Raw genomic sequence first — 27,982 nt, forward strand, 5'->3', positions numbered from 1 at the left:
CAGCCCCTGACCATACGGACAGTGTGTATTAACGGTGTGGCCTTGGGGTAACGCCCCGGGTCGGAGGATTGCGGGTAATCTGTGCTGATCACTTGAGCTCAGACAGTCACTCGCCAGGGCTTACCTGTGGCTGACTGTCTGTGGATTCCTGTAGATAGAGGTAGGACCTACTCCTGAACTGCAAGCAATATGAAAATTTATGTTGTTATCGGCATCGTCTTTTTTTGATCAACTTGCAAGTGATCAAGACCTATTTTTTTTAATCCATACTAACATAACTGAAGGCTGTCTAAAATGTAGCTGACCAGTTTCCTTGTTTATTAGTATCAGGAAATGGACTGGTTACACTTAATGTAAATAAACAAGCATGTAGTTAATCTATCAAACTAAATAGATATTCCAAGCAACAGAAAGCCTTTCAGACAGATTTACTGAAATTACCTCTGTTATCTGATAATCTGTCTGATCAGCAAAACATCAATGTAGATGTTTGTGTTGTTTGGACGTGAACCCACCGACCCTTTCCCCACGCTTAACCTACCTCCCTTCGGCAGCCAATCACAGGCTGTTTACTAGTTTCACCCTACCATGACTGAGCACCCAACCTCTCCACCCCACCAAACACTCCGGGAGCCAAGTCCAGCACAGGGGCCTAACTGTTTCGTAACACCCAGAGAAAATATACAACAGCACCCAAACATGAGTCCCTGTGTAGCCCCAGTAGACATGCTTTAGCTGGGAATTCCCAGCCAGCCCTGGCTCTCCATTAGGGTCACTATGTCAGAGCATTGTGTTCCTACTTCCTGCCCTGTATTGCCCCATAATCAGTTTATCATACCTCACTGAGTAGGAGTAGAACAAAGAGAGAGAGAGATCTCCCCACTGCAGCCCCCTCTCGATTAGGCCTCTCCGCACTTCGAGTAGGAGAGTATTGGAACCTCGCAGCTGGTTGTGTTGTGGACAAAGCCAACAGTGTTTACAATAATGTTTTAACTATGAAATGGATAGGGTGTGTACAGTACACCTCAGATAATGGTTTGCTCTAGCCAGGGACATAACCGTGATACTAAAAGCGCATTGTGTGGTCACACTGTGTTGCAACCTCACTTGGGCCAAAGCAGCCTGGTAGGATACCAATGTGTCAGGCCGCTGTCATCTGGGCTGTATATTTATGGCAGTTGATTGGGTGTCGGCTTGTTGATTAACCGTGGTGAAAGAAGCCATTTTTAGTCCATTTAGAACTGTGAGCTTCTTCATTTCGTGATTGGCGCCTATGAAAATGTCTAATGCGCTACTACTATGTAATTACTATTTAACAATACGTTAATAGTTCATTCAATCATAACTTGACTGCTTATGAACACTTAACTAGTAACTTTAATACAGGACACCCAAAACGAAATAGCATGCTACACCAGATGTGTAGCTGTATGTGACGGTGTCATAGTAACGGATGTTCTTTCTCCTGCTCGGAATTCTTCGGTCTCTGCGGGATGCCCACCAGTATCTGTAACGAACAGGTTTGACCACTACCTATGTTCTTTTGCCTCTTTGGTGTTATCTGTCCATCAGGGGAAAAATATTGGGATAAGTTAGCGTGTGTGTGTGTTTTAGCTCAGGCTTTGAGATGTAGTGTGTGACTGACTGTTCTTTGGTTGTATTCTGGGTTGAGCAATCATCTCAGTGCTGTGTCAATGCGTACTCCCTGCTAATCTGAGGGTGGAATGAATGGGAGCCCAGGGCCTGTCTGTCTTTGTCAGCTCTGCCAGACTCTGGAACACAGACGCAAACAGTGCTGCCGCTGTTTCCGCTCCGAGTCAGTCTGGCCTTTTCCCTGACTCAGTGTCCTCATAAGTCTGGTAGCAGCACATGCTCCCGGCAGCCGGCTCCCCTCCCCCTCCAACTCTCACACATATTTCCGTCCCTCACTCTCTGCCTCTGTCTTTATCTCATCCTCTGGCTCACCCTCTCCCAATCCCTCACTCCCAATTTCTCTTGCTCTCCATCGCTCATCTCCCAATCCCCTACTCCCAATCTCTGCCTTTTGCTCTCTGTCCCACCCCCCCCTTGTCTCGCTCTTTCATTAATCCATCTCTTCACTCCGACAGAATCTCTGATCCTCACCCCCTTGTCTTTTTACATCATCCAGACACAGATGGTCAGGGCATAAGGTTTTTAGTAGTCTGACGTTATCAGTGCTTTTTTTTACATAAGATCCATATCCGTCCATTTAATGAATGAAAACCGGTCTCCATTGAGGTTTTGAAATCGGGATCTATAGCTTTTCAAAATAGATAGATCTCCTGTGAGGTTTTGAAATCGGGATCTATAGCTTTTCAAAATAGATAGATCTCCTGTGAGGTTTTGAAATCGGGATCTATAGCTTTTCAAAATAGATAGATCTCCTGTGAGGTTTTGCGGCCATACAGAGCTGATTCGGAAACATCTCAATTATTCATGATAGCGGCTACATGTAGTAAATTGTCTGCAACAACACACATGCCATATTTATGGTTGTTCCTCTTCAGTTATAGCATCTGCAGTGCTTGAGGGATCTCTCATGTGTGTTTGTCTCCCCCTGCAGATCAGTCAAGGTAATGTCCCTGGTGTTGAGAGTGCGTCGCTGGCCATGGACACAGAGGAGGGAGTCGAGGTGGTGTGGAATGAGGTGCTTTTCAATGACAGGAAGGTCTTCAAGGCACAGGAGGTACGGCAAAGTTAGACAGGGGGATGTCACAAATAGCACCCTACTCCCTATATAGTGCACTACTTTTGACCAGGTCAAAAGCTGACAGCTGACAAGGTACAAATCTGTCGTTCTGCCCCTGAACAGGCAGTTAACCCACTGTTCCTAGGCCGTCATTGAAAATAAGAATTTGTTCTTAACTGACTTGCCTAGTTAAATAAAGGTTAATAAAAAAGTAGTGCACTACACTGAGTATACAAAACATTAAGAACACTGTCTTTCCATCACATAGACTGACCAGGTGTATCCCGGTGAAAGCTATGATCCCTTATTGATGTCACTTGTTACTTCAATCAGTGTAGATGAAGGATAGGAGACAGGTTAAAGAAGGATTTTAAAGCCTTGAGACAATTGAGACATGGATTGTGTATGTTTGCCATTCAGGGTATGGTAGTAGGTGACAGACGCACCCGGTGTGTGTCAAGAACTGCAATGCTGCTGGGTTTTTCACGCTCAACTGTTTCCCGCGTGTATCAAGAATGGTCCATCACCCAAAGGGGGTGCACCTCAATATTAGGAAGATGTTCCTAATGTTTGGTATACTCAGTGTATATAGGGAATAGGGTGCCATTTGGGACACAGACAGAGTTTCTATTGTCACTGGCTGTATGTTCCATTCTATGTACTTCCATTCTCCAGAGCGAGCACACAAATGGAAGTACAAGTCAATGGTTTAAAAGTGTATATTTTGGCAAACCATCTGTGCTACTCGTAAGTACTCAAACCTCTCCCCACTCCATCTCTTTTTCAGGAGAAGATTAAAGAGATGTTTGAGAACCTGATGCAGGTTGAGCACCCAAACATAGTCAAATTCCATAAGTACTGGCTGGACATGAAAGAGAGCCGAGCTCGGGTAAGTCTGCTATCTTGATCAATCTCTATGGTCTGTCATTCTCACTCATTCTATTAGGAAATGTCTCTCTCTTTATCTCTGAAACCCGAATCTATTGGTTTGGTCTGCACACTGACAGTATCTCTGAACTGGGATCGATTGCTTTGGTCTGCACCCTGATAGTATCTCTTTCTGCTATCTGCTGGACAGGTCATCTTTATCACAGAGTACATGTCCTCAGGCAGCCTCAAGCAGTTTCTCAAGAAAACCAAGAAAAACCATAAGACCATGAACGTCAAGGTCAGTGTCTTTCTCCTATATGGGAAACTTCTGACCGCTGACTGTGACACGAGTCAGTGAGTTACACGTTTTGAAACAGTTAGAACAACAACTGCATGAACACTATATTTCCACTAAAAACACACATTTTCTTTGTACATTCCAAAATGTTTTGCTACCTTGTACTGAACCCTTCCCTGGTCAGATGTTAGGGGATTATACTTAAGTCGTTTTCTATCCGTCGCAAACTTCAATCATATCCCACTTTTTAAGTGTCTGCAGTTCACTCTTATGTATTCCAGGCTTGGAAGCGATGGTGTACCCAAATTCTCTCTGCCCTCAGGTAAGACCAATAACATTCTCGTCCCCACTATTATTTTCAGTGGCAGTGTAAACTATTAATCTAGGACTGGGGATCTCATGTCGTGGAGAGCTAATGGGTGTGCAGGCTTTTGTTCCAGTCCAGCAGTAACACATCTGATTAATATCATAATAATAATAATAATAATAATAAGCCATTTTACCAGACACCTTTAGCCAAAGTGACTTACAGTCATGCGTGCATATTTTATTTTACATATGGATGGTCCCGGGATTCTACTAAACATGGTCCAGTAGTTTTCCTGGGGGTCAAGAGTTGAAATTGGAGACCCAAAGTGTCCAGTCAATTGATTGCCATGTTATCCACCACCAGTTACCTGCACTCCTGTGAACCGCCCATTATCCATGGCAACCTGACCTGTGACACCATCTTTATCCAACACAATGGCCTCATCAAGATTGGCTCAGGTCTGACACAGTAAAGGCTTTCTACCTAACCTAACCCTAACATATACCTAACCCTAACCTTAACCTAACCCTAACATATACCTAACCCTGTCGTAGCATGGCCTTTAGGAACAACTCAGTTGTGACTTGACAGCTTTATCTGAATAAATGGTAGTAATAACCGTGAGCATTGGATACTAGCAAACTCCTATACATTGTGTGTAATACAATTACCCGAAGGTATATTGTTGTTGTCGTTCTATGCCACTGAAGTTAATACTGGATACTCTGCTCTTTTCTATCCACAGTATGGCACCGGCTGTTTGTGAATGGTAAGAACCATATAACGTGCTGCATATCTTATTCTCAGTGAATGTCACAATATTCTGTGTGGTCTGGTGTCTGGGTTAAAAAATGGTATCTGTCTATCTTGCCCTCCTAGTGTTTCCGGAGGCCAGTGTTCATGGTAAAGTCCGCCCCAACCGAGACGAACAGAGGAACCTGCACTTCTTCTCTCCTGAATATGGCTGTGAGTGTTTTACTGAGCCTTCCTCTATTTCTATATCTATTATGTCTGGGCCCGTATTCATAAAGCATCTCAGAGTAGGGGTGCTGTTCTAGGATCAGGTCCTTTTTATTCATGTAATCTTATTCATTATGATCTAAGAGGCTAAACTGATCCTAGACGCTTGAATGAATATGGGCCTTTCTTGCGTTTATGGGTTGCCAGTTTCACTATAGATGCGGGAAAAGAGGTCATTGGAACTCCAAAACAATAGAAATGCCATGGAAACGTGTTGGGGAAAGATCCCAAATCTCCTCATTGCCCCCCAGCAAAATAAGCCTACATTTAAGCTATTGTATATAGTTAAGCCTACATTTAGGCTATTTCACACTATGTTGAGGTGAAAATCTGTGTATAATGCCTGTATGGATGTCAACCCCAATACATGTTCATGTCATCGTCATCAATCAACTGCATTACAGGTAAATAAAGACATTGACTACCACCACCGATTTCTGCATGCTAGCAATGCTAACAGCTAATACGAATGGGAGTTAGCATTTAGCAAACAACTTCTAAATGTTATGCAGCGAAAACAGCCCAATATATCCAAATCGGACTTTAGTAACCCCATTGTGGACCTGTTACAATACATCAATCATGACGGATTTGACGAAAATCCACTTTCTTCGATCAGATTTGTTGAATGTGCGCTAATAGCTAATACAGCGTCCTTCTATCCCCCATGGTCTGCGTTCCATTGACCTCTTTACCGCATCTATGGAATTTCTCAACATGCTGTGACTAGACAGTCATTATCTTACATATTGATTCCAACTGTTCTCTTATGTCTAGTGGCTGAGGATGACTATGCTATTGACATCTTCTCCTTCGGGATCTGTGCTCTGGAGGTGAGAATCCAGGTGCCATTGTTTATAAATGTATTATGAACCTTATGTGTTGCATTTAGGGCTGTTGCGGTGACCGTATTACCGCCACACATGCAGTCATGAGTCATGATCACAGTAAAATTCCACGTGACCGTTGAGTTACAGTAATCTCCTTTTATGCACTCTGGACTAGGGCTGTTGCGGTCACGAAATAACTTAGAATTCTGTGGATTTATGTTATATTAGGAATGGATATTTTTTCCAAACGATTTGAGGGAGTGCGCACATGCGGCTATTTTGTGTTGAGCGGTTCAAAAATAAATGTAACTTTAGTTGTTTTACAAACGTTGGGCTATATGTTTTGAGTTTTAATACATTGTAAGGCTTCACGATGCGACTCCAAGTTGCTTGAAAGGCATGAGCACTGCTTTCTTTTTTTGTGCAGGCTGTACACACTATCAGCCTCTCATTCACAATTTGACAAGCACTTGATAATGCCTCGAATTTCACGGTGGCATCCCCTTTGTGTGGCCATAATGCACACTAAAAAAATCCATGCCCGAAGCACCTCTCACTCACATAACTCCATAATTGGGTCTTTCTCACAGGCTACAAGTGAAGACCGACATATTGGGGATGCAACTGCGTGCGTCCTTATCCAATTCCGAGGTGCATATTGAAGATATTGGAAGAACTGTCATTTACTTTTCATCTGCCAAAAAGATGAGTAGGTCTAACGAACAGCAAAAGCATGTCAATCTACCATCCTCCATAGTACAAAAGTTGACCTATTCTGTGCGAGAAATAAATATTCCAAACATAGTCTGGGACAGTTGTAGGATGCAATAGATCCCAAATTAATACAACTACTAGCATCCCCCCAAAAAACGTTATTAAGCAATGTGGCTGACACAACAGATGAAAACGTTTAGCTTTAAATGTTGACAAACTATTAGGCTATTTCTTCACATTATAAGTGCAGCAATGCGCACATGGCAGTAGGTTATAAGTAAGACTGTTCCATTAGCGGAAAAACACCATTATCAAAAATTACCGCAAATGTGATTATGCAAGTAATGATTTTATTAAAAAGGTGCATTTTTATACTGACAATTATCTTCCCCAAACTTGAAACTCACACGCTCCTTATGTATGCCAGTTAGGCTGTAAACCCCTTGTAAAGCGGATTATTGTGCTTCATTTTAAGAAGTTATTTGGCCAATTTTAGTTGTGACACAAACCTTATCAAAATATAGGCTAGGCTACATTGGTTAGGCTACATGAGGTGTGCGACTATGATTTGAAAAAGTCGCAAAAAAATGCATTGTTTCTTGCCTTATGTTGGACCCCATTCACAAGTGATAATATATAATTCACAAGTGATGGGCTCTCATGAAGTGTTTGATTAGATTTTTGATTACATTTGCATTGATGTCAGAGTGATTAGAGGGACAATAGAGTGCTCAGTACCAGGCAGTTAGCAAGTTTGGTAGTCTACTAATGACTATCAGCAGCATCAGAGCTTGGAGAAGCCTAACTACCGTGACTAAACAGTAGAATTTGACTGCCTTCATGACTAGTGACCCCCAGTGTGGCGGTAATACGGTCACCGCAACAGCCCTACTCGTACATGCGTTGGCAGTACCCAACTCGCTAACTACCCTAATGGCCTGGTACTCAGGGCTCTATTGTCTCTCAAACCACTCTGACATCAATAGAAATCCAATCGAGAAGCACATCAAACACTTATCATCAAAACAATAAAATGCTTTTAAAACTCACCTCACTGTGATTGATCAATTTGAAGAAAGAAGTTCAACAACAGCTTGAAATGTTGTTTCAAAGCCTAACATAACTAAATGGGCAGCGCTTTCTAAGGTGATAATTAATTCAAAACCCCCATACACATATTAGAGCTTACGCATAAGCCTTTGAGCCCAAGCCTGGGAATTTAAAAAAAATTCAAATAATGATTGTGCCGTTATACTATACATAGCCTGCCGCATACTACGCATGGGAGAAAAACGTTTAAAAAAAAACTGATTTAAGATGTCTTTGGTACGTCATTGGTCTAGTATATGCTCCAAAATTTAAACAAATTATAGTAATCACCTTTGAGTGTGGACTGTATTATTATGCATACTGGATGGACTAGTTACCTTATGCTACGTTCAAAACGTTCTGTTCATGAGTCTGGGAGAGAACGTATAGGCCTAGTCGATGCTGTTGGTTCATCAATTGTGCAGGGCGGCTAAGCCTACAATTATAGTGAATTTGTATTCGAATTTGAATAGCCTACACTGTAAAAATAGAAAGACTGAATGAAACCATGAAAAAAGGTGCATCTAACCTGAGAACTTGTGTTTGGAGGGTGTTTGAATATAAACCCAATAAAAATGTTACAATACACAGAAAGGGTTTTAAAACATAGAAGTACTCTGAAACACCCAAATTGGTTCTTCAATCTGAATATTGGTGTTTTTAAGTGTTGTGAAAGCAAAACACCTTTTGGGGTATTCAGTACATGTAAAAGGCAACATCAAAACACACAAAATATTATTTTGCAGACTGTGTCTCTCATACAATCAAATTGTTAAGAAATGCAATTGGTTTATAGCCTAAATATTGATTGATGATAAGGGCCTATGGAGAATATTTTCTTGTAAAATTACACCTTCATTTTGTCATAGCTTTATTTATACAAATTAGAAACAGGAGGAGACAGAGAATGAGTGAAAGTGGGACAGGCGGAAGCAGGAATTAAACCCCCGACTCACACTCAACCACACTCAACCACACAGCAAAAACATTTCTGGGGTGAATTGAAATTGATAAAAGAAACAACCAACATGTACTTAATAAAAATGAATGCAAGTTGTTTCAATGATTTGTTAATTTCATTTTACCAAAACATTTAAGAATAAATCCAATTTAATATGTTTCTCAAAATGTAAGGATCTTTTGTAAGAATAACCAAAGAGAGAGAGACAATTGAGTGACTTAATTCATTGGAAGTATTTGGTTTTAAGCTCCTTACACTTCCCATCTTGCTCTGATTTTGGAGGATTGTGGGTAATTATTTATTTTTAGACTATAGTTATTTTACACAATGTTGTATGCATTTTTGAGAAAGAAAGAAAAGTATACTTCTATATTCGTATTAAGAAGCTTGTTGTGCTACGAGGTGCAATGGATCATGATGAACGGATATCTAAACCGTCAGTGAAACTGATGTTCATTTTCACCCATTCCCACATTTCCAACTTTTAATATAGAGGCAAATGCAGTATCCGGCAATACTCGCTGTTGTTATGTTCTAAATGAACATAAACTCACTGATGATTAGTAAAGCTTAAAACAAGTTTATTCGCCCATTGGGTCGATACAGCCGCAGCAGACAAAATACATTCACACCAGCACTGATATTTAACCCTTTCTCCTATGTTGAGTCTCCTCCTACACATCTGAACAGCCAATGCATCTCTGTTGCTAGACAGAACCGTAGTGATACCTGTTCTTCCTTACTTCATCTGACCTGATAACGAGTCCGCGGGAGCTGTTGACTTCTTCCAGTTCAACTTTCTCCTGATAGCACAAGACTTGAAAAGCAACGAGAAACACAAAACATAACAGTATTAACAAGGTGGTAAGCTATGCATAATTAAATATGCAAAGAAACCCAGAGTCTGATAACATGACAATTCCCACTCTCTCTTTGCCTGACTCTATGCCTCCAGGATACTTTTCTGCTAGATTCCACAAAAAGGATGGCCCTGGAGAACCTCCTCAAGCTTTCACCCAGTCTTCACCTTTCTGGCCACAGGCTCCGAGAGGTGTTCCCAAGCCATGTCATTTTCACTTTGTTCCCCATCTTCTTCCTCCATTGCCACCTGATAGGCATGTCACCTGATAGGCAAGTGCGCAGCCCTAATCAACGCAACATCCTCTTGAGGTAACTCAGCACTGTATGCTTTCACATCAATGCCTTCAGAATGTTGTCCGGTGTACAATTACCCCAACATCTATCCTTTTATATGATGCATTAACTAATAAAGCAACTATCCCATGCCCAACTATGGCGGTTAAAGTAGCTCCCAGACCCAACCCATCTGTATGTATACAGTGGAATCTAGTCTTTCTCTATCTTTAGCTCCGCTTCCTCTGTCATGGCATCTTCAAGCTCACCCATTATGCAGCTGACCTCACTTCACGTGAGAAGTGTGAATCCACCAGCGAGAGACAAGACTATCTTTACCGCTGAATGTGCTGTAAGGAGTACTGTGTGTGGACCAGACCAACGCTGTCCCAACACCCCCGCCTGGTGTATAATCATGTACACTCAATCTCCAGAATTCAGCCCGTGCCCTCGTTTATCTCCTGCTCTTCATGTGCCGCGTTCACCCGGGAATATACACACTGCAACGAATGGGTCATTTCCTGACAACAGGACAACATAGACTCTCCTCTTATGGCCAGATCACTAATTTGTGACGTGAATAACAGCCCCCAGTACTCGCATCGGTCTCCCAGCTACCAGCTACCAAGCCATGTGGCATGAGTCCTCATATAACGATATCCCTACAATGCTACTAAAGTAACCCCTGCTACTACTGACACTGCCAATGATGCATATCTCAAACTCCCTCATTTGCTCCGTATTTAAGTTCCATGCTGTTACGTTAGCCTCCTTTAATTACTGTCCATACAGCGACTGTCGGGAGAATAACTACTGCATGGAATCTGTCAAGTGTTTGCTGGATATTGTAAATGGGGAAGAGATGAATGGTGTTGGAAGAATATCCAACCTAACAAAACTCTGAGTCACAGGTTTCTTGAAGGTTGACAATAGTGTCTGAAATTCCAACACTATCTCTGCTACTCTCACCATGATCTGGGTATGTGTAACATTCAATTTAACTTCATAATAGTCCCTATATTGTGCACAGTTAGCTCGTAGGAGAGGGAGACAGCTATGTCCTGTAACAATATACATAGTCTCTGGGAATGATATCACTCACCACAACCTTAATTTATGAGCCCCCACAGATCTCGACCCATGCCACATTCCATCCCACTTAACAGCCTTATGTAAACATTCTGTCTCAAACGCAGTCCTCATGTATACCTCCCCTCCTGCTACTGTAACGTCTGCTTCCAGTTCACACTCTCAAACACGTAAATCCCCAGAACGCAGCTCACTCTCCAGATCCCAATTACCTGAATTCGGATCACCTGTTCACACACCTGTATGTCATTTACACACTCTATTTAGGTCAGTTATTTGCACCCCATCAGTGTGAGGTATTGTTTGTTTTGATACACATTTCTATTCGGAGCGCTGTTTTTTCCCATATTAGTCCTCCTGTGTATCATAGCTTTGGCCACCCTCACTAACTACGCCTTTTTGCCTATTCCCTGCCTGTACTTTTGCCTATCGGATTTCCTGTCATCAACCTCTTGCCTGATTTCCCGGACCACGTTACTAGCCTTTTCCCTGCCTGTACTGTTGCCTTTTTGGACCACCTGTGTATGACCTTCTGCCTGCCCCTGGACCCAGGTACTTGCCCCCTCCTGTGGTCCTATACAAATAAACACCTGATGTGCCCTGCGCTTGAAACCAGCTCTCTGTCTCCCATCGTATTCATTACAGCTACAGATACATTTGCATATATATCATTCCATCTAACCGATAACAATGCAATTAGGAGGTAGTAGTTTTGGAATTGTTAGGTTAGATTACTCGTTGGTTATTACTGCATTGTCGGAACTAGAAGCACAAGCATTCCACTACACTCGCATTAACATCTGCTAACCATGTGTATGTGACAAATAAATTTGATTTGAATTCTAAAGTTATAAACATTCTAAAACATTCTCAACTCAATTAGTCAATATACATCAGTCCCTCCTCTGGAACAATGATCACTCATGTTCCACGAAACCTAAAAACATATAGACTTAAACAGGGAAAAGAGAAAATATATGTTTAATCATTTCACACCACCCTTGATGAAACTAGGACTGGGGACAGAACCGTCCATCCGTTACGTTCCATGCCCATGTGATGCTGGTCTCCATGCCTGTCTCCTTCATTTTCATCCTTCGGTGTTAACGCAAGACACAGACTATGAGCCTTGTATGCAATTAATTGTACCGTATCATCCAGCAATCTATACGTATTGATGCGATTTAACATAAAAATTCTGATGACATGGTAAAAATTTAAAAACGTAACGATTGACCCAAGCTAACCTCCAGTGAGTTCTCTAATAACCTCCCTGTCGGAGGACACTTAAAGATAAGGTTTCTAGAGCCTCTCTAGGCCCAATAAATTTGATCAGTGCACCCACCCATCACAGTTTGAGCGCAACTCTCTCTCGCTGTATCCAAATCATAACTAAAATATTTTCTAAATGATCCAACCCAAATTTAGAATGACAGTCCTTAGTGCTTTACTTTGAGTCTATCACTCAAATTCAAGCTTCTCAACCTAGCACACATCATCACGGTTAGAATGTACATTTATAATAAACGGGATCTTTTATTGCCGGTAATAACTCTTCTCATTACAACTCTCCTTTGTCCTTATTTTACTGTCAGGAGTGGCATGGTAATGAAATTGTTCTCAGTGTGTAGAACTTCCTCAATCAAATCAAATCAAATTGTATTTGTCACATGTGCGGAATACAACAGTTGTAGACCTTACAGTGAAATTCTTACTTACAAGCCCCTAACCAAAAATGCAGTTTCAAAAATAAGAATAAGAAATAAAAGTAACAAGTAAAATAACAATAGCGAGACTATATACAAGGGGTACCGGTACAGAGCCAATGGGCGGGGGCACCGGCCAGTCGAGGAGATTGAGGTAATATGTACATGTAAGTAGAGTTATTAAAGTGGCTATGCATAGATAGTAACAGAGAGTAGCAGTGTCGTAAAAGGGGTGGAGGAAGCAAATAGTCAGGGTAGCCATTTGATTAGATGTTCAGTAGTCTTATGGCTTGGGAGTAGAAGCTGTTTAGAAGCCTCTTGTACCTAGACTTGGCCCTCAGGTACCGCTTGCAGTGCGGTAGCAGAGAGAACAGTCTATGACTAGGGTGGCTGGGGTTGCTGACAATTTTTAGGGCCTTCCTCTGACACCCACCTGGTATAGAAGTCCTGGATGGCAGGAAGCTTGGCCCCAGTGATGTACTGGGCCGTACGCACTACCCTCTGTAGTGCCTTGCGGTCAGAGGCCAAGCAGTTGCCATACCAGACAGTGATGCAACCAGTAACCATGCTCTCGATGCTGCAGCTGTAGAACCTTTTGAGGATCTGAGGACCCATGCCAAATCTTTTCAATACCACCCTCCTTTTCCCGGCACTTCCTTATAGTGTTACGATTCATCTTCCCAACGGCACATATGAAACTCTTGCCTGTTACATTTGATAGCCCTTGATAATGTCCCGATTTCAATATAAAGTCATCCGTTTTCCCACGTACACGAGTCTCTCGCCTTAGCCGCTACCACCATTCTGTCTGGTCCATTTCTCCCACCAGTACACCAGGAGCATGAGAGAAGTTTGAATGTTATCTCTCTCTATATGCGCAGTCTCAGGACTCATGGCGCATTCCTGCCGCCCGTACCCAGGTTGATGGCTCGGACTCAGATAGGAGTGTTACAAGTCACTGTCGCATAGAACGCCTTAGTCGCTTTTTCTTCAGCCGGTTAGGGAGGGTTTTGAGGTTCACACACACTGTTTGTGGTCAAATTATTCCTACCATGTATTAAGACACCCTCTGACGTCACCTTCCATGATAACCTCAAGAGAGGAGAGATCAGACGATATAAAATGTGAATCTATTTCATAAGAAAACGACACAAAATGTCTCATGGGATTAAACCCCCCCCAAGGTTTTCTGAGTTGCAAGGAGTGTTTGGCCAGATACTTTTTATTTGTTACCTCTTTAGAATCCATCTCCCTGGCATTTTGCCGAGATTCTTCAACCCAAAATACTTTTTTGAGCGGGCGGGTGCGGGCAGCGAACAGGTGAAAAGCATGCATTTAGTTTTACTAGCGTTTAAGAGCAGTTGGAGGCCACGGAAGGAGCGTTGTATTGCATTGAAGCTCGTTTGGAGGTTAGTTAACACAGTGTCCAAAGACGGGCCAGATGTATATAGAATGGTGTCGTCTGCGTAGAGGTGGATCAGGGAATCGCCCGCAGCAAGAGCGACATCGTTGATATATATATATACATAGAGAGAAAAGAGTCGGCCCGAGAATTGAACCCTGTGGTACCCCCCATATAGACTGCCAGAGGTCCGGACAACAGGCCCTCCGATTTGACACATTGAACTCAGTCTGCAAAGTAGTTGGTGAACCAGGCGAGGCAGTCATTTGAGAAACCAAAGCTATTGAGAATACGGGGATTGACAAAGTCGAAAGCCTTGGCCAGGTCGATGAAGATGGCTGCACAGTAATGTCTTTTATCAATGGCGGTTATATCGTTTAGTACTTAGTGGCTGAGGTGCACCCATGACCAGCTCGGAAACCAGATTGCACAGCAGAGAAGGTACGGTGGGATTTGAAATGGTCAGTGATCTGTTTATTAACATGGCTTTGAAAGACTTTAGAAAGGCAGGGCAGGATGGATATAGGTCTATAACAGTTTGGGTCTAGAGTGTCACCCCCTTTGAAGAGGTGGATGACCGTGGCAGCTTTCCAATCTTTAGGGGTCTCAGACGATACGAAAGAGAGCTTGAACAGACTGGTAATAGGGGTTGCAACAATGGCGGTGGATAATTTTAGAAAGAGAGGGTTCAGATTATCTAGCCCAGCTGATTTGTATGGGTCCAGGTTTTGCAGCTCTTTCAGAACATCTGCTATCTGGATTTGGGTGAAGGAGAAGCTGGGGAGGCTTGGGCAAGTAGTTGCGGGGGGTGCGGAGCTGTTGGCCGGGGTAGCCAGGAGGAAAGCATGGCCAGCCGTAGAGAAATGTCTATTTAAATTTTAGATTATCATGGATTTATCAGTGGTGACCGTGTTTCCTAGCCTCAGTGCAGTGGGCAGCTGGGAGGAGGTGCTCTTGTTCTCCATGGACTTTAGTGTCCCAAAACCTTTTGGAGTTAGAGCTACATGATGCAAATTTCTTTTTGAAAAAGCTAGCCTTTGCTTTCCTGACTGACTGTGGATATTGGTTCCTGACTTCCCTGAACAGTTGCATATCGCGGGGACTATTCGATGCTATTGTAGTCCCCCACAGGATGTTTTTGTGCTGGTCAAGGGCAGTCAGGTCTGGAGTGAACCAAGGGCTATATCTGTTCTTACTTTTACATTTTTTGAAAGGGGCATGCTTATTTAAGATAGTGAGGTAATTACTTTTAAAGAACGACCAGGCATCCTCTACTGACAGGATGAGGTCAATATCCTTCCAGGATACCCGGGCCAGGTCGATTAGAAAGGCCTGCTTGCAGAAGTGTTTTAGGGAGCGTTTGACGGTGATGAGGAGTGGTCGTTTGACCGCAGACCCATAGCGGATGCAGGCAATGAGGCAGTGATCGCTGAGATCCTGATTGAAAACAGCAGAGGTGTATTTGGAAGGCAAGTAGGTCAGGATAATATCTATGAGGGTGCCCATGTTTATGGATTTAGGGTTGTACCTGGTGGTTTCCTTGATAATTTGTGTGAGATTGAAGGCATCTAGCTTAGATTGTAGGACTGCTGGGGTGTTAAGCATATCCCAGTTTAGGTCACCTAACAGAACGAAATCTGAAGATAGATGGGGGGCAATCAATTCACATATGGTGTCCAGGGCACAGCTGGGAGCTGAGGGGGCCTGTAACAGGCGGGAACAGTGAGAGACTTATTTCTGGAGAGATTCATTTTTAAAATTAGAAACTCTAACTGTTTGGGCATAGACTTGGAAAGTATGACAGAACTTTGCAAGCTATCTTTGCAGTAGATTGCAACTCCTCCCCCTTTGGCAGTTCTATCTTGACAGAAAATGTTGTAGTTGGTTATGGAAAGTTCCGATTTTTTGGTGGCCTTCCTAAGCCAGGATTCAGACATGGCAAGGACATCGGGGTTGGCGGAATGTGCTAAGGCAGTGAGTAAAACAAACTTAGGGAGGAGGCTTCTGATGTTAACATGAAGCTGGATCCAGGGGCAGGCAGGTGGTCATACACAGGGGTCCAAAAAGACAATAGTATAGGCAGGGAAAAGGCTACCAACGTCGTCCGGGAGATCAGGCAATAGGTTGATAACAGGAAATCGGATAGGCTAAAGTACAGGCAGGGAATAGGCAAAAGGCATCGTTAGTGAGGCAGGAAAAAACAATCATACACAGGAGGAGTAAATTATGGGGGAAAACAGAGCTCCGAATAGAAGTGTGTCACAAAACAAACAATACCTCACAATGTTGGGGTGCAGAGAACTGAACTAAATAGTGTGTGATAATGACATATAGATGTGTGAACAGGTGATCAGAGTTCAGGTGATTGGGATCTGGAGAGTGAGCTGCGTTCAGGGGATCTATGTGTTTGAATGTGTGAGTTGGAAGCAGACATTAAAACTAGACAGGACTTGAAACACCATAATAGTGTTTTCAATTTTTTTGGGTAGTGCTCCCAGCCCCCTGGCACACAACACTTGATTAAGTGGTGTTACAACACACCATGTAATGTTTCAAAACATCTCAGTATTATGTGTTTCAATACTCCAGGAAAGTTAAGGTTTCATCTCCTTGAAGTTGGTGGCAGTTCAGTTGCCACTAGCTTTGGTGTTACAAAGCACTTTATTTTAAAAGTATAGTAGAGCCTAATAGGGCATTTTTTATATTGTCATAATTAATAGGCTGAGAAAATACCTTTAGCTACAGAATATCTCACCACCATGCGTTTCATTCTCCCCTCTCTCCTTCATTCCTTTCTCCAGCGTGCAGAGAGGGGTGGTCAACAGTTTAATGAAATATGTTTTGTTGTGAAAACATGTTGCTATCAATGTTCCCGAACAGATTTCACTTGGTTTTCCAAATGAAGCACTGGCTACCTGCAGGAACGGGGTTGGAGAGCCCATGGCATACAGAGTTTGGGCAGAATATCACCTGTCATGCAGTGAGAGGCTGCATGCTCTTCAAACAGTGGTTTATGCATGTGGTGAAATAACCGGAGAAGCCTACCAGCCAGATTGAAAAACGACCAGTGGGAAAGCAGCCTCCATTCGCTCTCCGGAGTGCATACGGATGACATGTATTTTCCCCCTGCTCCTGTTCCTGCCCATTTGATAATAGGCCATCCTAAATCTCAACTAATTGTACATATTAGTAAAGACAATATTAAACTGAGATCAGAACAGCGTGTTTAGCCTGAGGCAAGGAACAGAGCGCAAGCTTTTTTTTGCTACTTTCTCAAGTCATCAATAGCCTATAGTCGCATCATGTAGGTCATATGTGTTTTGATTTCTAAGATATTCTAAGGTTTGTATCATTCACAACTAAAGTTGACAAATAATTGTAAATCTTGCGTATAGGACCTGTTTCATATGATCACTTTTATGCTCAACATAGCCACTTCATATGCACACTCACTCCAGAATGGAACCAATATCTTTTCTATTTTATTTAGTGAATGACTCAAAAAAAACTGTTAAATCCCCTTGGATTGATGAGGCATTGAAAAATGGTATGGTTTAGAGAGATGAGGCAAAGAGTATGACAAATAAGTCTGGCAGTGCAACCGATTGGCAGTCGTACTGCAAATTGAGTAATCATGTGACTGAATAAAAATAAGAAACTATACTATGAAACAAAAATAAATAATATAAAGAATGACAGTCAAAATCTTTGGAGCACTTTAAATGACATTTTGGGCAAAAAGGAAAACTCATCTCCATCGTTCATTGAATCAGATGGCTCATTCATCACAAAACCAACTGATATTGCAAACTACTTAAATTATTTTTTCACTTGTAGGATTAGCAAACTTAGGCATTACATGCCAGCAACAAACTCTGACACTACACATCCAAGTATATCTGACAAAATTATGAAAGACAAGCATTTTAATTTTGAAATCCATAAAGTGAGAGTGGAAGAGGTAAAAATGATTGTTGTCTATCAACAATGACAAGCCACCGGGGTCTGACAACATGGATGGAAAATTACTGAGGATAATAGTGGATGATATTGCCACTCCTATTTGCCATATCTTCAATTTAAGCCTACTAGAAATTGTTTGCCCTCAGGCCCAGAGGGAAGCAAAAGTCATTCCGCTACCTAAGAATAGTAAAGCCCCCTTTCCTGTCTCAAATAGCCATCCAATCATCCTGTTACCAACCCTTCGTAAACTTTTGGTAAAACTTGTGTTTGACCAGATACAATGCTAATTTACAGTAAACAAATTGACAACAGACTTTCAGCACGCTCTTAGGGAAGGACACTCGATAAGCACAGCACTTACACAAATGACTGATGATTGACTGAGAGAAATGTATGATAAAAAGATTGTGTGGGCTGTTTTGTTAGACTTTATCCATAATACTCTGCTGATGGAAAAACGTATGTGTTATGGCTTTACACCCCCTGCTATATTGTGGATAAAGAGTTACCTGTCCATCAGAACACAAAGGGTGTTCTTTAATGGAAGCATCTCCACATATTCCAGGTAGAATCACGAATTCCCCGGGGCAGCTGTCTTGGCCCCTTACTTTTTGAGTAAAGCCAGTGTGTCTAAGTATGTAGAAGACTCAACACTATACACGTCAGCTACTACAGCGACGGAAATGACTGAAACACTTAACAAAGAGCTGCAGTTAGTTTCAGAATGGGTGGCGAGGAATAAGTTATATAAAAAATATAACAAACTAAAACCATTGTATTTGGGACAAATCATTCACTAAAACTCAACTAAATCTTGTAATGAATAATGTGGAAATTGAGCAAGTTGAGGTGACTAAACTGCTTGGAGTAACCCTGGATTGTATACTGTCATGGTCAAAACATATTGATACAAGAGTATCTTTTAATTTGATTTAACCTTTATTTAACTGCACAAGTCAGTTCAGAACAAATTCTTATTTACAATGGCAACTACCCCTGGCCAAACCCATACAACGCTGGGCCAATTGTGCACCGCCCTATGGGACTCCCAATCACCCCAATCACAGCCGGATTTAATGCAGCCTGGATACAAACCAGGGACTGCAGTGACACCTCTTGCACTGAGATACAGTGCCTTAGAGCGCTGCGCCACTCAGCAGCTAAGATGGGGAGAAGTCTCTCCATAATAAAGTGCTGCTCTGCCTTAACAGCACTATCAACAAGGCAGGTCCTACAGGCCCTAGTTTTGTTGCACCTGGACTACTGTTCAGTCATGTGGTCAGGTGCCACAAAGACGGGATTAGGAAAATTGCAATTGGCTCAGAACAGGGCAGCACGGCTGGCCCCTGGATGTACACAGAGAGCTAACAATAATATGCATGTCAATCTCACCTGGCTCAAAGTAAAGTACAGATTTACTTCATCATTACTTTTACTAGTACTACTAGTAAAAGTAATGTAGTAATGTAGTATTACTAGTATTTTTGAGAGGTATTGACATGTTGCACCGAGCTGTCTGTTTGAACTACTGGCACACAGCTCCGGCACCCATGCATACCCCACAATATATGCCACCAGGTCTCTTCACAGTCCCCAAGTCCAGAACAGACTATGGGAGGCACACAGTACTACACAGAGTCATGACTACATGGAACTCTATTCCACATCAAGCAACTCATGCAAGCTTTAAAATGATATTTAAAAAACAGATAAAATACACCTTATGGAACAGCGGGGACTGTGAAGAGACACACGCATACACACACACAATCACATACGCACTATACACACACATGAATTTTGTGTTGTAGATATGTGGTAGTAGAGTAGTGGCGTGAGGGCACACACATAATGTGTTGTGAATGTATTGTAATGTTCTATAAATTGTATAACTGTCTTAATTTTGCTGGACCCCAGGAAGACTAGCTGCTGCCTTAACAGCAGCTAATGGGGATGCAAAATAAATACTAATATCATAATGTTTCTATATGCCTGCCTAAAATGAATAATGAATTTATTGAGATAGTGTATATTAAATTGATTTATTCTACTTTTTTAAATATAGATGTTCCAAAGGCGCACATCGGCAGCTTGTATGTGGGGAGGGCAGGAGATGCTTAACGTGTTTATGTTCATTAACGGCCAATTACCATGAGCCCGGCAGTCTTTTGCGTGACAATAACCAGCGGACATTTCATGACCGCCACAGCCCTAATTGCATTGTCCTCTTTGTATCAAATCAAATCCAAATATATTTGTCACATGCGCCGAATACAACAGGTGTGGTAGACCTTACAGTGAAATGCTTACTTACAAGCCCTTAACCAACAATGCAGTTTTAAGAAAAATAAGAGTTAAGAAAAGTATTTCCTAAATAAACTCAAGTAAAAAATTGAAGTTGTGTTCACATGTCCTATCTCAGTCTAATAGATGACACAGACTATATACCAGCACACACCCAGAGGCCCTCATACCAAGGAGACCACATTAATATACCCATGTTCATTTCTTAATGGAATCTCTGTATTTACTTCTAGATGGCTGTCCTGGAAATACAGGCTAATGGAGATGCTGTTGTGTCCAAGGAGGCCATCACCAACGCAGGCCAGTCTCTGGAGGATCCCCTCATGAGAGTCAGTCTCACTCATGTTTCCATCCATGGCCCAAATATAGCAAAGCATCAAAATTGGCCAATGTACAAAAACCCACACCTTATGAAATCAAGTTTATTGAATGTACATTTTAAAGGATCCCAACACACAAATTAAACCCTAACTAATACACTACATAGCTCTGACCTTTGACCTCCACTCCCTCTTGCAGGAGTTTACTCAGTCGTGTGTGCGTCACGAGGCCAAGCAGCGTCCCACAGCCCACGACCTGCTCTTCCACCGCGTGCTGTTTGAGGTTCACTCCCTCAAGCTACTGGCTGCCCACTGCCTCATCAGCAACCAGTGTGAGTGTCTCCATCTCTGAAGTCCCCCATGCACATGGCATGCAATCTGTGGATTGACAACTGCCAATTTTATGACAGGGAGTGGCATGATGGCACAAACAAAATGCAAAACAGGCTAGCCATTTGTGTGGGAGAGAAAATGTTTCTACATCTTATTTCCTTTTTGTTATGGGACAGCTGAAAAATACTGAAATCCTTCATTGGATTTTGTGGGATTTCTTTGAACGTCTGTTGTTACAATGGAAGTGGAAACGTTTTTTTTAAATTTGATTTGCTATATGCCAAACTGGGGTGGCATCCATGTAACACTCCCTTACCCATCTCTCTTTGCAGACCTGCTGCCAGAGAACTGTGTGGAGGAGAAGACCAAGTCCTTTGACCCCAACGGTCTCATGGCAGAAATCAAACATGGCAACCGGCCTGGCGTTCAGCTCAAGTATTCCCATGTGTCTCCTTTGGAGCTGGACAAGTTCCTGGAGGACGTCAAGTAAGAGCTCATTCCATTCACCCATTGGGCTCTGGTCAAAAGTAGTGCAGTATATAGGGAATACAGTGCAATTTAGGATGCAGCCTTAAAGAGCTGCCTTGGTCATTGCCTCTTATGGGCTTTGTGTAGGGTGTCATTAAGAAATGGCCTTGTGGCCCCTGACATAACTCTGACTCATCCCTCTTTAGGAATGGGATATACCCCCTCATGAACTTTGCGTCGTCGCGGCCACACCCCGTCCCCCGTGCCCTATCCCTGTCCCACGAACAGGTGGAGACGGCGAAGTCCCCCACCCCTGAGCCCCAAGAGACAGAGAGCAGAAAGGTGTGTGTCTGTCTGTCTGTCTGTCTTTCTATTTGTTTGTGTGTGTTAAGCCCTATTTGGACAGGATTCATTTTACTGGCGGAGGTCGGGTAACGTAATTATGTAATTACGTAATAATTACAAAAAAGGTGTTGCTCATGATTTGAACAAGAAAAAAATGTGATTCAATATATTGAACAAAGTGCTGCACATAGCCTATATATGAATGCCCTATGTATCAACTTTCACAGTGAATGCTTTTATTTATATGTTTTGTGCGTATTAATTTAATATTGCCGATGTAAAAATAAATTTTGAAAAAGTTACAATTTTATGTAACCCTTGCTGTTAATAGATGGCAAAGCAGCATACAGCTTACCTAAACTTTTGGAAATGATAAGTTCACTTTCTCATTCAACGCCTTAAAACGCATCTCGAGTGCAATTGCACCGTTTAGCTCACGTCTGAAGGATGGGGGGCATTTAGGACATCTATTGTGGAATTAATTTATGATCACACTTCCTCAATTCAAATATTACGCCGACATGATATCAAAGATGGTTTGGTATGGTTTGAGTTGTCAGTGTAGACCTGTTATCGCCTGGACTTGTTGAAATATTATCACGCCTAGAAAAAAATAACGAATTACAGGGGGCATGTTTGGAAAAAACGAATCCTGTCTGAATCATACTCTGGAATAACGGATGTTTTTTTGTGCCTATAATCTTAATGAATTAAACCCTGGCTGTTGATGAATTAGGCAACAGATGACAAAGCAGGGCATTCCCGGATTCCCCACTGAGCTAAACTTTTAGGAAATAGCAAGTTTATCATCCATAAAATCATATCAAGCAAATACTGTCCAGACGCTCAAATTTTTATTAGGAGGGACGTCTACCGTGGATCGCTAAAATAATCATTATAATTACACTTTAAATAATATGAGGACACCTACAGTACCGGTCAAACGTTTGGACACACCTACTCATTCAAGAGTTTTTCTTTATTTCTTACTATGTTCTACATTGTAGAATAATAGGGAAGACATCAGAACTATGAAAGAACACATATGGAATCATGTATTAACTATAAAAGTGTTAAACAAATCTAAATATTATTGTATATTTTACATTATTCAAAGTAGCCACTGTTTGCCTTGATGACAGATTTGCACACTCTTGAAAAACCCTGGTATGAGTGGGTTCGTCAAAAACCTTTGACTGTTACTGTATATATTTGGCAGCTAAGCACAAGTTATAATTGAAAGTTTATTATCGTCTAGACATGATGATGAAATATCTTCATGTCTAGGATATAAAAACCTCCACTCCAGGCTTCCGTCGAAGACTCAATTGAATGGAAAAGAAAATAAAGAATCCTGTGCAATCTTCCTCTGAAATAATGCACATGCTGAGATAATGATTACATAACCGACGTCTGTAATAATACTAGTCCCGGGCTTTAAAGAGAATAGTGCATGTTAAAGTACGCTGATCACTCTAACTGATGGTTGGTCTGATGGTGTGTTGCAGGTGATTCAGATGCACTGTAACTTGGAGTCAAATGAAGAAGGGACCAAAACTCATGTGAGTTTGACTATAGTCTTCTTTTAAATAATGGTGTCAATGTGTACAACCCCCCCCATGTCACTTGGCCTTTTGGAGTTACTATAACATGACATAACATTGCTATTTTTAAAAATCCATTCTGATCCTCATTGCATTTGGGGGATAAGCATATTCTGTGTTGACAAAATATATTCCTCTATCCTGTCCTCTCCTTTAGCTCTCTCTGTTTCTTAAGATGGACGACAAGCTCCATCGACAACTTAGCTGTGACATCCTTCCGAGTGAGTTCTAATGGACACTTTCATATCCATTGTTATGTTTTTTTTTTTTTTTTACATATCGTGGTATGAGGCTGAACTATTTTGTATGAATCTTTCAGCTGACAGCTCCAAAGACCTTGCCAATGAACTTGTTCACTACGCCTTCATAAGTGAGGTAGGTATCCTTGTCGCCTAATGTTATTGCAAACGGCCATAGTCATTTGCAATAACCTGTAATGATCTAACCTCTAATCTCAAACCCTGTGTAACCCCATGCAGGAGGACTGTGGGAAGCTGGCAGGATTCCTTGAGGACGCGCTCACCAGACACAAGGGCAAAGCGCTGGCCTCTGGGATCACACAGTGAGAAGGGGCCTCTCCGGAAGCTGGCCCACAGAGAGGGGCCTCGAGCATTGACCACTCAAACAGAGCAAGACAGGGGCTAGAAGGCAGGATGACTCAGCCAGGATCAGAGGGACTGGCTCCAGTGAGGGTTTGAAGGGTTGAGCCTGATGAGTGGTGATTGGGACTGGGCCTGATGATTGGTGGATCATCCCAAAGAGGGCTAGGAAAGGCCAGGACTGAGAGGGACTGAAAGCATCTCCGGTTGGATGACTCAGAGGCATCATGACTTGTCAAATCCATTTGAATTCAATCACTTTTTGACAACACCCCTTTTGATTTGAACTAAATCTGCCATACATATTTGCCCATTGTAGAAGTGCTCCGAAAGTGACATTCAAGTGATAAAAGTGCTTTGACTGATTTTGCAAACTCCACCATACCATGAGACATCCATGTCTTCATCACTGGAAAATATAATCAGTTGAGATGTATATCATTTAAATGCATACAAACAGGGTTGTCAAATATTTTATAATGTCTGGCAAAAATATAAAAACATTATACAAATGTTTTATTTTTTACCTTTAACATCAATTATCTTTTCACATATGTTGTAACTTAGACCCTATTTTACATCATCTAAGGTTTTGTGTTATGCCCGCCATTGGTTGAGACACAACATGCTCTTGAATAAATCAAAATCATATACACATAAGTAGCAGATGTTATTGCGGGTGTAGTGAAATGCTTGTGTTCCTAGCTCCAACAGTGCAGTAGTATCTAACAATTCACAACAATGCACACAAATCTAAAAGTAAAAGAATTGAATTAAGTAATATATAAATATTAGGATGAGCAATGTCGGAGTGGCATTAACTAAAATACAGTAGAATGGAATATATACATATGTAAACATGATTAAAGTGACTAGTGTGCCATTATTAAAGTGACCAGTGATGTCATGTCTATGTACATAGGGCAGCAGCCTCTAAGGTACAGGGTGATTGTCATGTTTTGGCAGAAAAATGTACTAAAATGGGAATAAAATGAAAATGTCAATTTTCAAATGGTACCACAAAGATCATCAGAGAATGTTGACTTGAATGGGAATATTTGTTGTTTTAAATCTTTCTGAAAATCTGTTCTTTCTGACCACTTCTTCCATGGGCAAACATGTATGGAAAGTTTTGTTTAAATCAAGAGATGCTGTCAAAAAGTGATTGAATTCAAATGGATTTACCCGGCTGTGTTCAGCTATCCCACAATGCAGTGGAAGATTGATAAGTCCCCTGCCTAAAAGGGCTGTAATGCCTTAAGATGTAATCATCCATAATGACACTACTATACTGTACTGCCAGTAGAGATGTTTCCAATGATGAATGGATGTAGTGCATTCAAGACAAACCAATAAAACAGCTATGTTTTTATGTTATTTTACAGTCTTCTAATTAAGAGTTGATAACTCCAGAAATGTACACTTGGAAGTTGTTTTTGGAAAATAATCTATAAAACTTTTTTTTTTAAATAAATAGGCTCCCTAGTTTTATAAGCCCATGCAATACCTACCATAGAAATGTCTAGCTCTTAGCAAATTTGATGACAAAGATGAGAACCGTCCAACATGCATGGTTAACATGCTAACACTTAAGTTAACTTCATTATTTTTGCTTAGTTCTATGAACAGTATTAGCGTTGCACAGACCTTTTTCTGTTGATGTTTTAATGGTGTATAATGGTCTTCAAAACACACTCGCAGCGCATTCTAACAGTGCTTTGCTAGGCTGAATGAATCTCCGTGCATTAGTAGTAACGAGCAATGAGGTGATGCCTCTCTTTTAGCCTGTAGTGCTCTTAAGGGTTTTCCCTGTGAAAGTGTTCTGTAAGCCAAAGACTTGCAAAGTGCCTGTGATGGCAACCCACTATGTACAAAACCCATAATACAAAACGCCACAGCAACTTCAGAAATGACAAAAACTCCTGACAGTCAACGATTCAGTCTATTGGGTTGGTGTCAACAGAATGCTATACTTTTCATTTATTTTGAGAACCAGCTTGTGAATGTGTTGAGGGGCCACAGCTTGTACCCTAGGAATGTCTAAATCAATTCTAGAAAATGGATCAGCTAAACACATAGAATATAGTCCACGCCGATTGAGCCATTTGAGAACGCGATTTTGAATGGAGGGTTTTGTTGAATAGTGAAGGGTTTCAAATAAATAAAGCCCAGAATATATTTTTTGAATGCAATTAATTACTGTTCTACTGAATGATATAACTACTACAGTACACAACACACAAAAAACCATTATATACTTCTGGAGGTTGAAGATGAATTCTGCGTAAGTGTCCACAGATGTCTGATGCATTCTAAAGCAAGCAAAAGTCAATAATAGATCTATTGCAGTGGGATTTAGTAATTTATTGATTGCTTTAAAGTAAAATATATATATATTAAAAACAACTTTTCTTAATCTTGAACAGTATACACTGAGTGTACAAAACAATAGGAGCACCTTCCTAATATTGAGTTGCACCCCCTTTTGCCCCTTAGAACTGCCTCAATTCGTTGGGACATGGATTCTACAAGGTGTCGAAAGCATTCCACAGGGATGCTGGCCCATGTTGACTCCAAAGCTTCCCAGAGTTGTGTCAAGTTGGCTGGATCTCCCTTGGGTGGTGGACCATTCTTGATACACATGGGAAGCTGTTGAGTGTGAAAAACGCAGCAGTGTTGCAGTTCTTAACACACTTAAACCAGTGCACCTGGCACATACTACCATACCCCCATTCAAAGGCACTTAAATCTTTTCTCTTGCCCATTCACCCTCTGAATGGCAGGCCCACATACACAATCCATGTCTCAGTTGTCTCAAGGCTTAAAAATCCTTCTTTAACCTGTCTCCTCCCCTTTATCTACACTGATTGAAGTGGATTTAACAGGTGACATCAATAAAGGATCATAACTTCCATCTGGATTCACCTGGTCAGTCTGTCATGGTGTTCCTATTGTTTTGTACACTCAGTGTATATTCTTCAGTATCTGCATCTGTTAACAATATGACGTTTTAGTTCTTATGCTATCTGTAAATCTCTGGTCCTATTACAATTACACTCCTGTATAGATGTTGCATAATATGCTCATTGCTCTGAAAATGTCAAGCCTTTTATCAGCTAGTCTCTTGGGGAAAGCGCTTCTCCCAGTCATTTATCTGTAGGATATGGTGTACATAAATATGTCAGTGTCTGTTCAAAGGTGTTTCCCTTGAGCAGAAGTATGAATGCTCGGAGTGGTGCTACTGTTGTCTAGTAGTCTGCAATGCATGTCTTAATAATAGCTCCAAACTGTTCAGACACTTCTTTTCCAAGATTGCCTTAGTCATTGACGGAGCTCCATTGACTGACTCCGGGGGGGGGGAATGAATGTTCAGACTAAGCAAAGCCCATTCATCCATTAGTCTTTTTCCGTAGCGATCACTTCTTTCTCCCGAGTCTGGATTCTGTTGTATGTCGGCTCTGTATTGTACTGGACGTGTTCTACTCATCCTTCTGTAAAATATTGTTCTGCAATGAATGACAATAAAACAATGTGATGTCACATCATGGTGAGACTGGGTTTACAGAGGCTTTTTTAATGTTATTGAATCTTGGGGTCCTGACTTATTGAAACAGTTTCACTTAAAGTTAGAATCCTTGTTGCTTAATTTTTGGACGTATAAATGAATGATATATACACATTGATTCTTGAAGAATATAACTTAAATGCCGTGTGAGCTTAGTTTAACTGTCGTACCCCATCAGAACCCAAAATACAAGCGTATTTTACTCCAATATTAATAAACAATGTAAATGTAAACAAATACTGTATGGCCTCAAAACATGCTTAAAACCATAGCCATATATATTTGGCTCCTGTTAAAACTCACGTTTTTTTATATCATGGCTGGTCAGACCGAGGCATCCATACCTCT

General features: G+C 41.5%; 1 protein-coding gene across 1 annotated transcript in view; it reads left to right on the forward strand.

Moving 5' to 3' along the window:
- LOC112227933 (nuclear receptor-binding protein 2) overlaps positions 1–25,577 on the forward strand; it is a 60,922-nt gene extending 35,345 nt beyond the window's left edge. Inside the window, exons 2-17 of the mRNA XM_024392948.2 lie at positions 2,585–2,707; positions 3,498–3,599; positions 3,789–3,878; positions 4,160–4,200; positions 4,552–4,646; positions 4,934–4,957; positions 5,068–5,154; positions 5,986–6,041; positions 20,634–20,729; positions 20,920–21,052; positions 21,386–21,539; positions 21,728–21,863; positions 23,375–23,428; positions 23,628–23,691; positions 23,790–23,845; positions 23,950–25,577. Of these exons, the coding sequence (XP_024248716.1) occupies positions 2,585–2,707; positions 3,498–3,599; positions 3,789–3,878; positions 4,160–4,200; positions 4,552–4,646; positions 4,934–4,957; positions 5,068–5,154; positions 5,986–6,041; positions 20,634–20,729; positions 20,920–21,052; positions 21,386–21,539; positions 21,728–21,863; positions 23,375–23,428; positions 23,628–23,691; positions 23,790–23,845; positions 23,950–24,036 (1,398 nt within the window). The 3' untranslated portion in view covers positions 24,037–25,577. The remainder of the gene's footprint in view (positions 1–2,584; positions 2,708–3,497; positions 3,600–3,788; positions 3,879–4,159; positions 4,201–4,551; positions 4,647–4,933; positions 4,958–5,067; positions 5,155–5,985; positions 6,042–20,633; positions 20,730–20,919; positions 21,053–21,385; positions 21,540–21,727; positions 21,864–23,374; positions 23,429–23,627; positions 23,692–23,789; positions 23,846–23,949) is intronic.
- Positions 25,578–27,982: the final 2,405 nt, after the last annotated feature.

The sequence above is a fragment of the Oncorhynchus tshawytscha genome, linkage group LG29 (genome assembly GCF_018296145.1).
Source record: "Oncorhynchus tshawytscha isolate Ot180627B linkage group LG29, Otsh_v2.0, whole genome shotgun sequence".
Classification (NCBI taxonomy): Eukaryota; Metazoa; Chordata; class Actinopteri; order Salmoniformes; family Salmonidae; genus Oncorhynchus; species Oncorhynchus tshawytscha.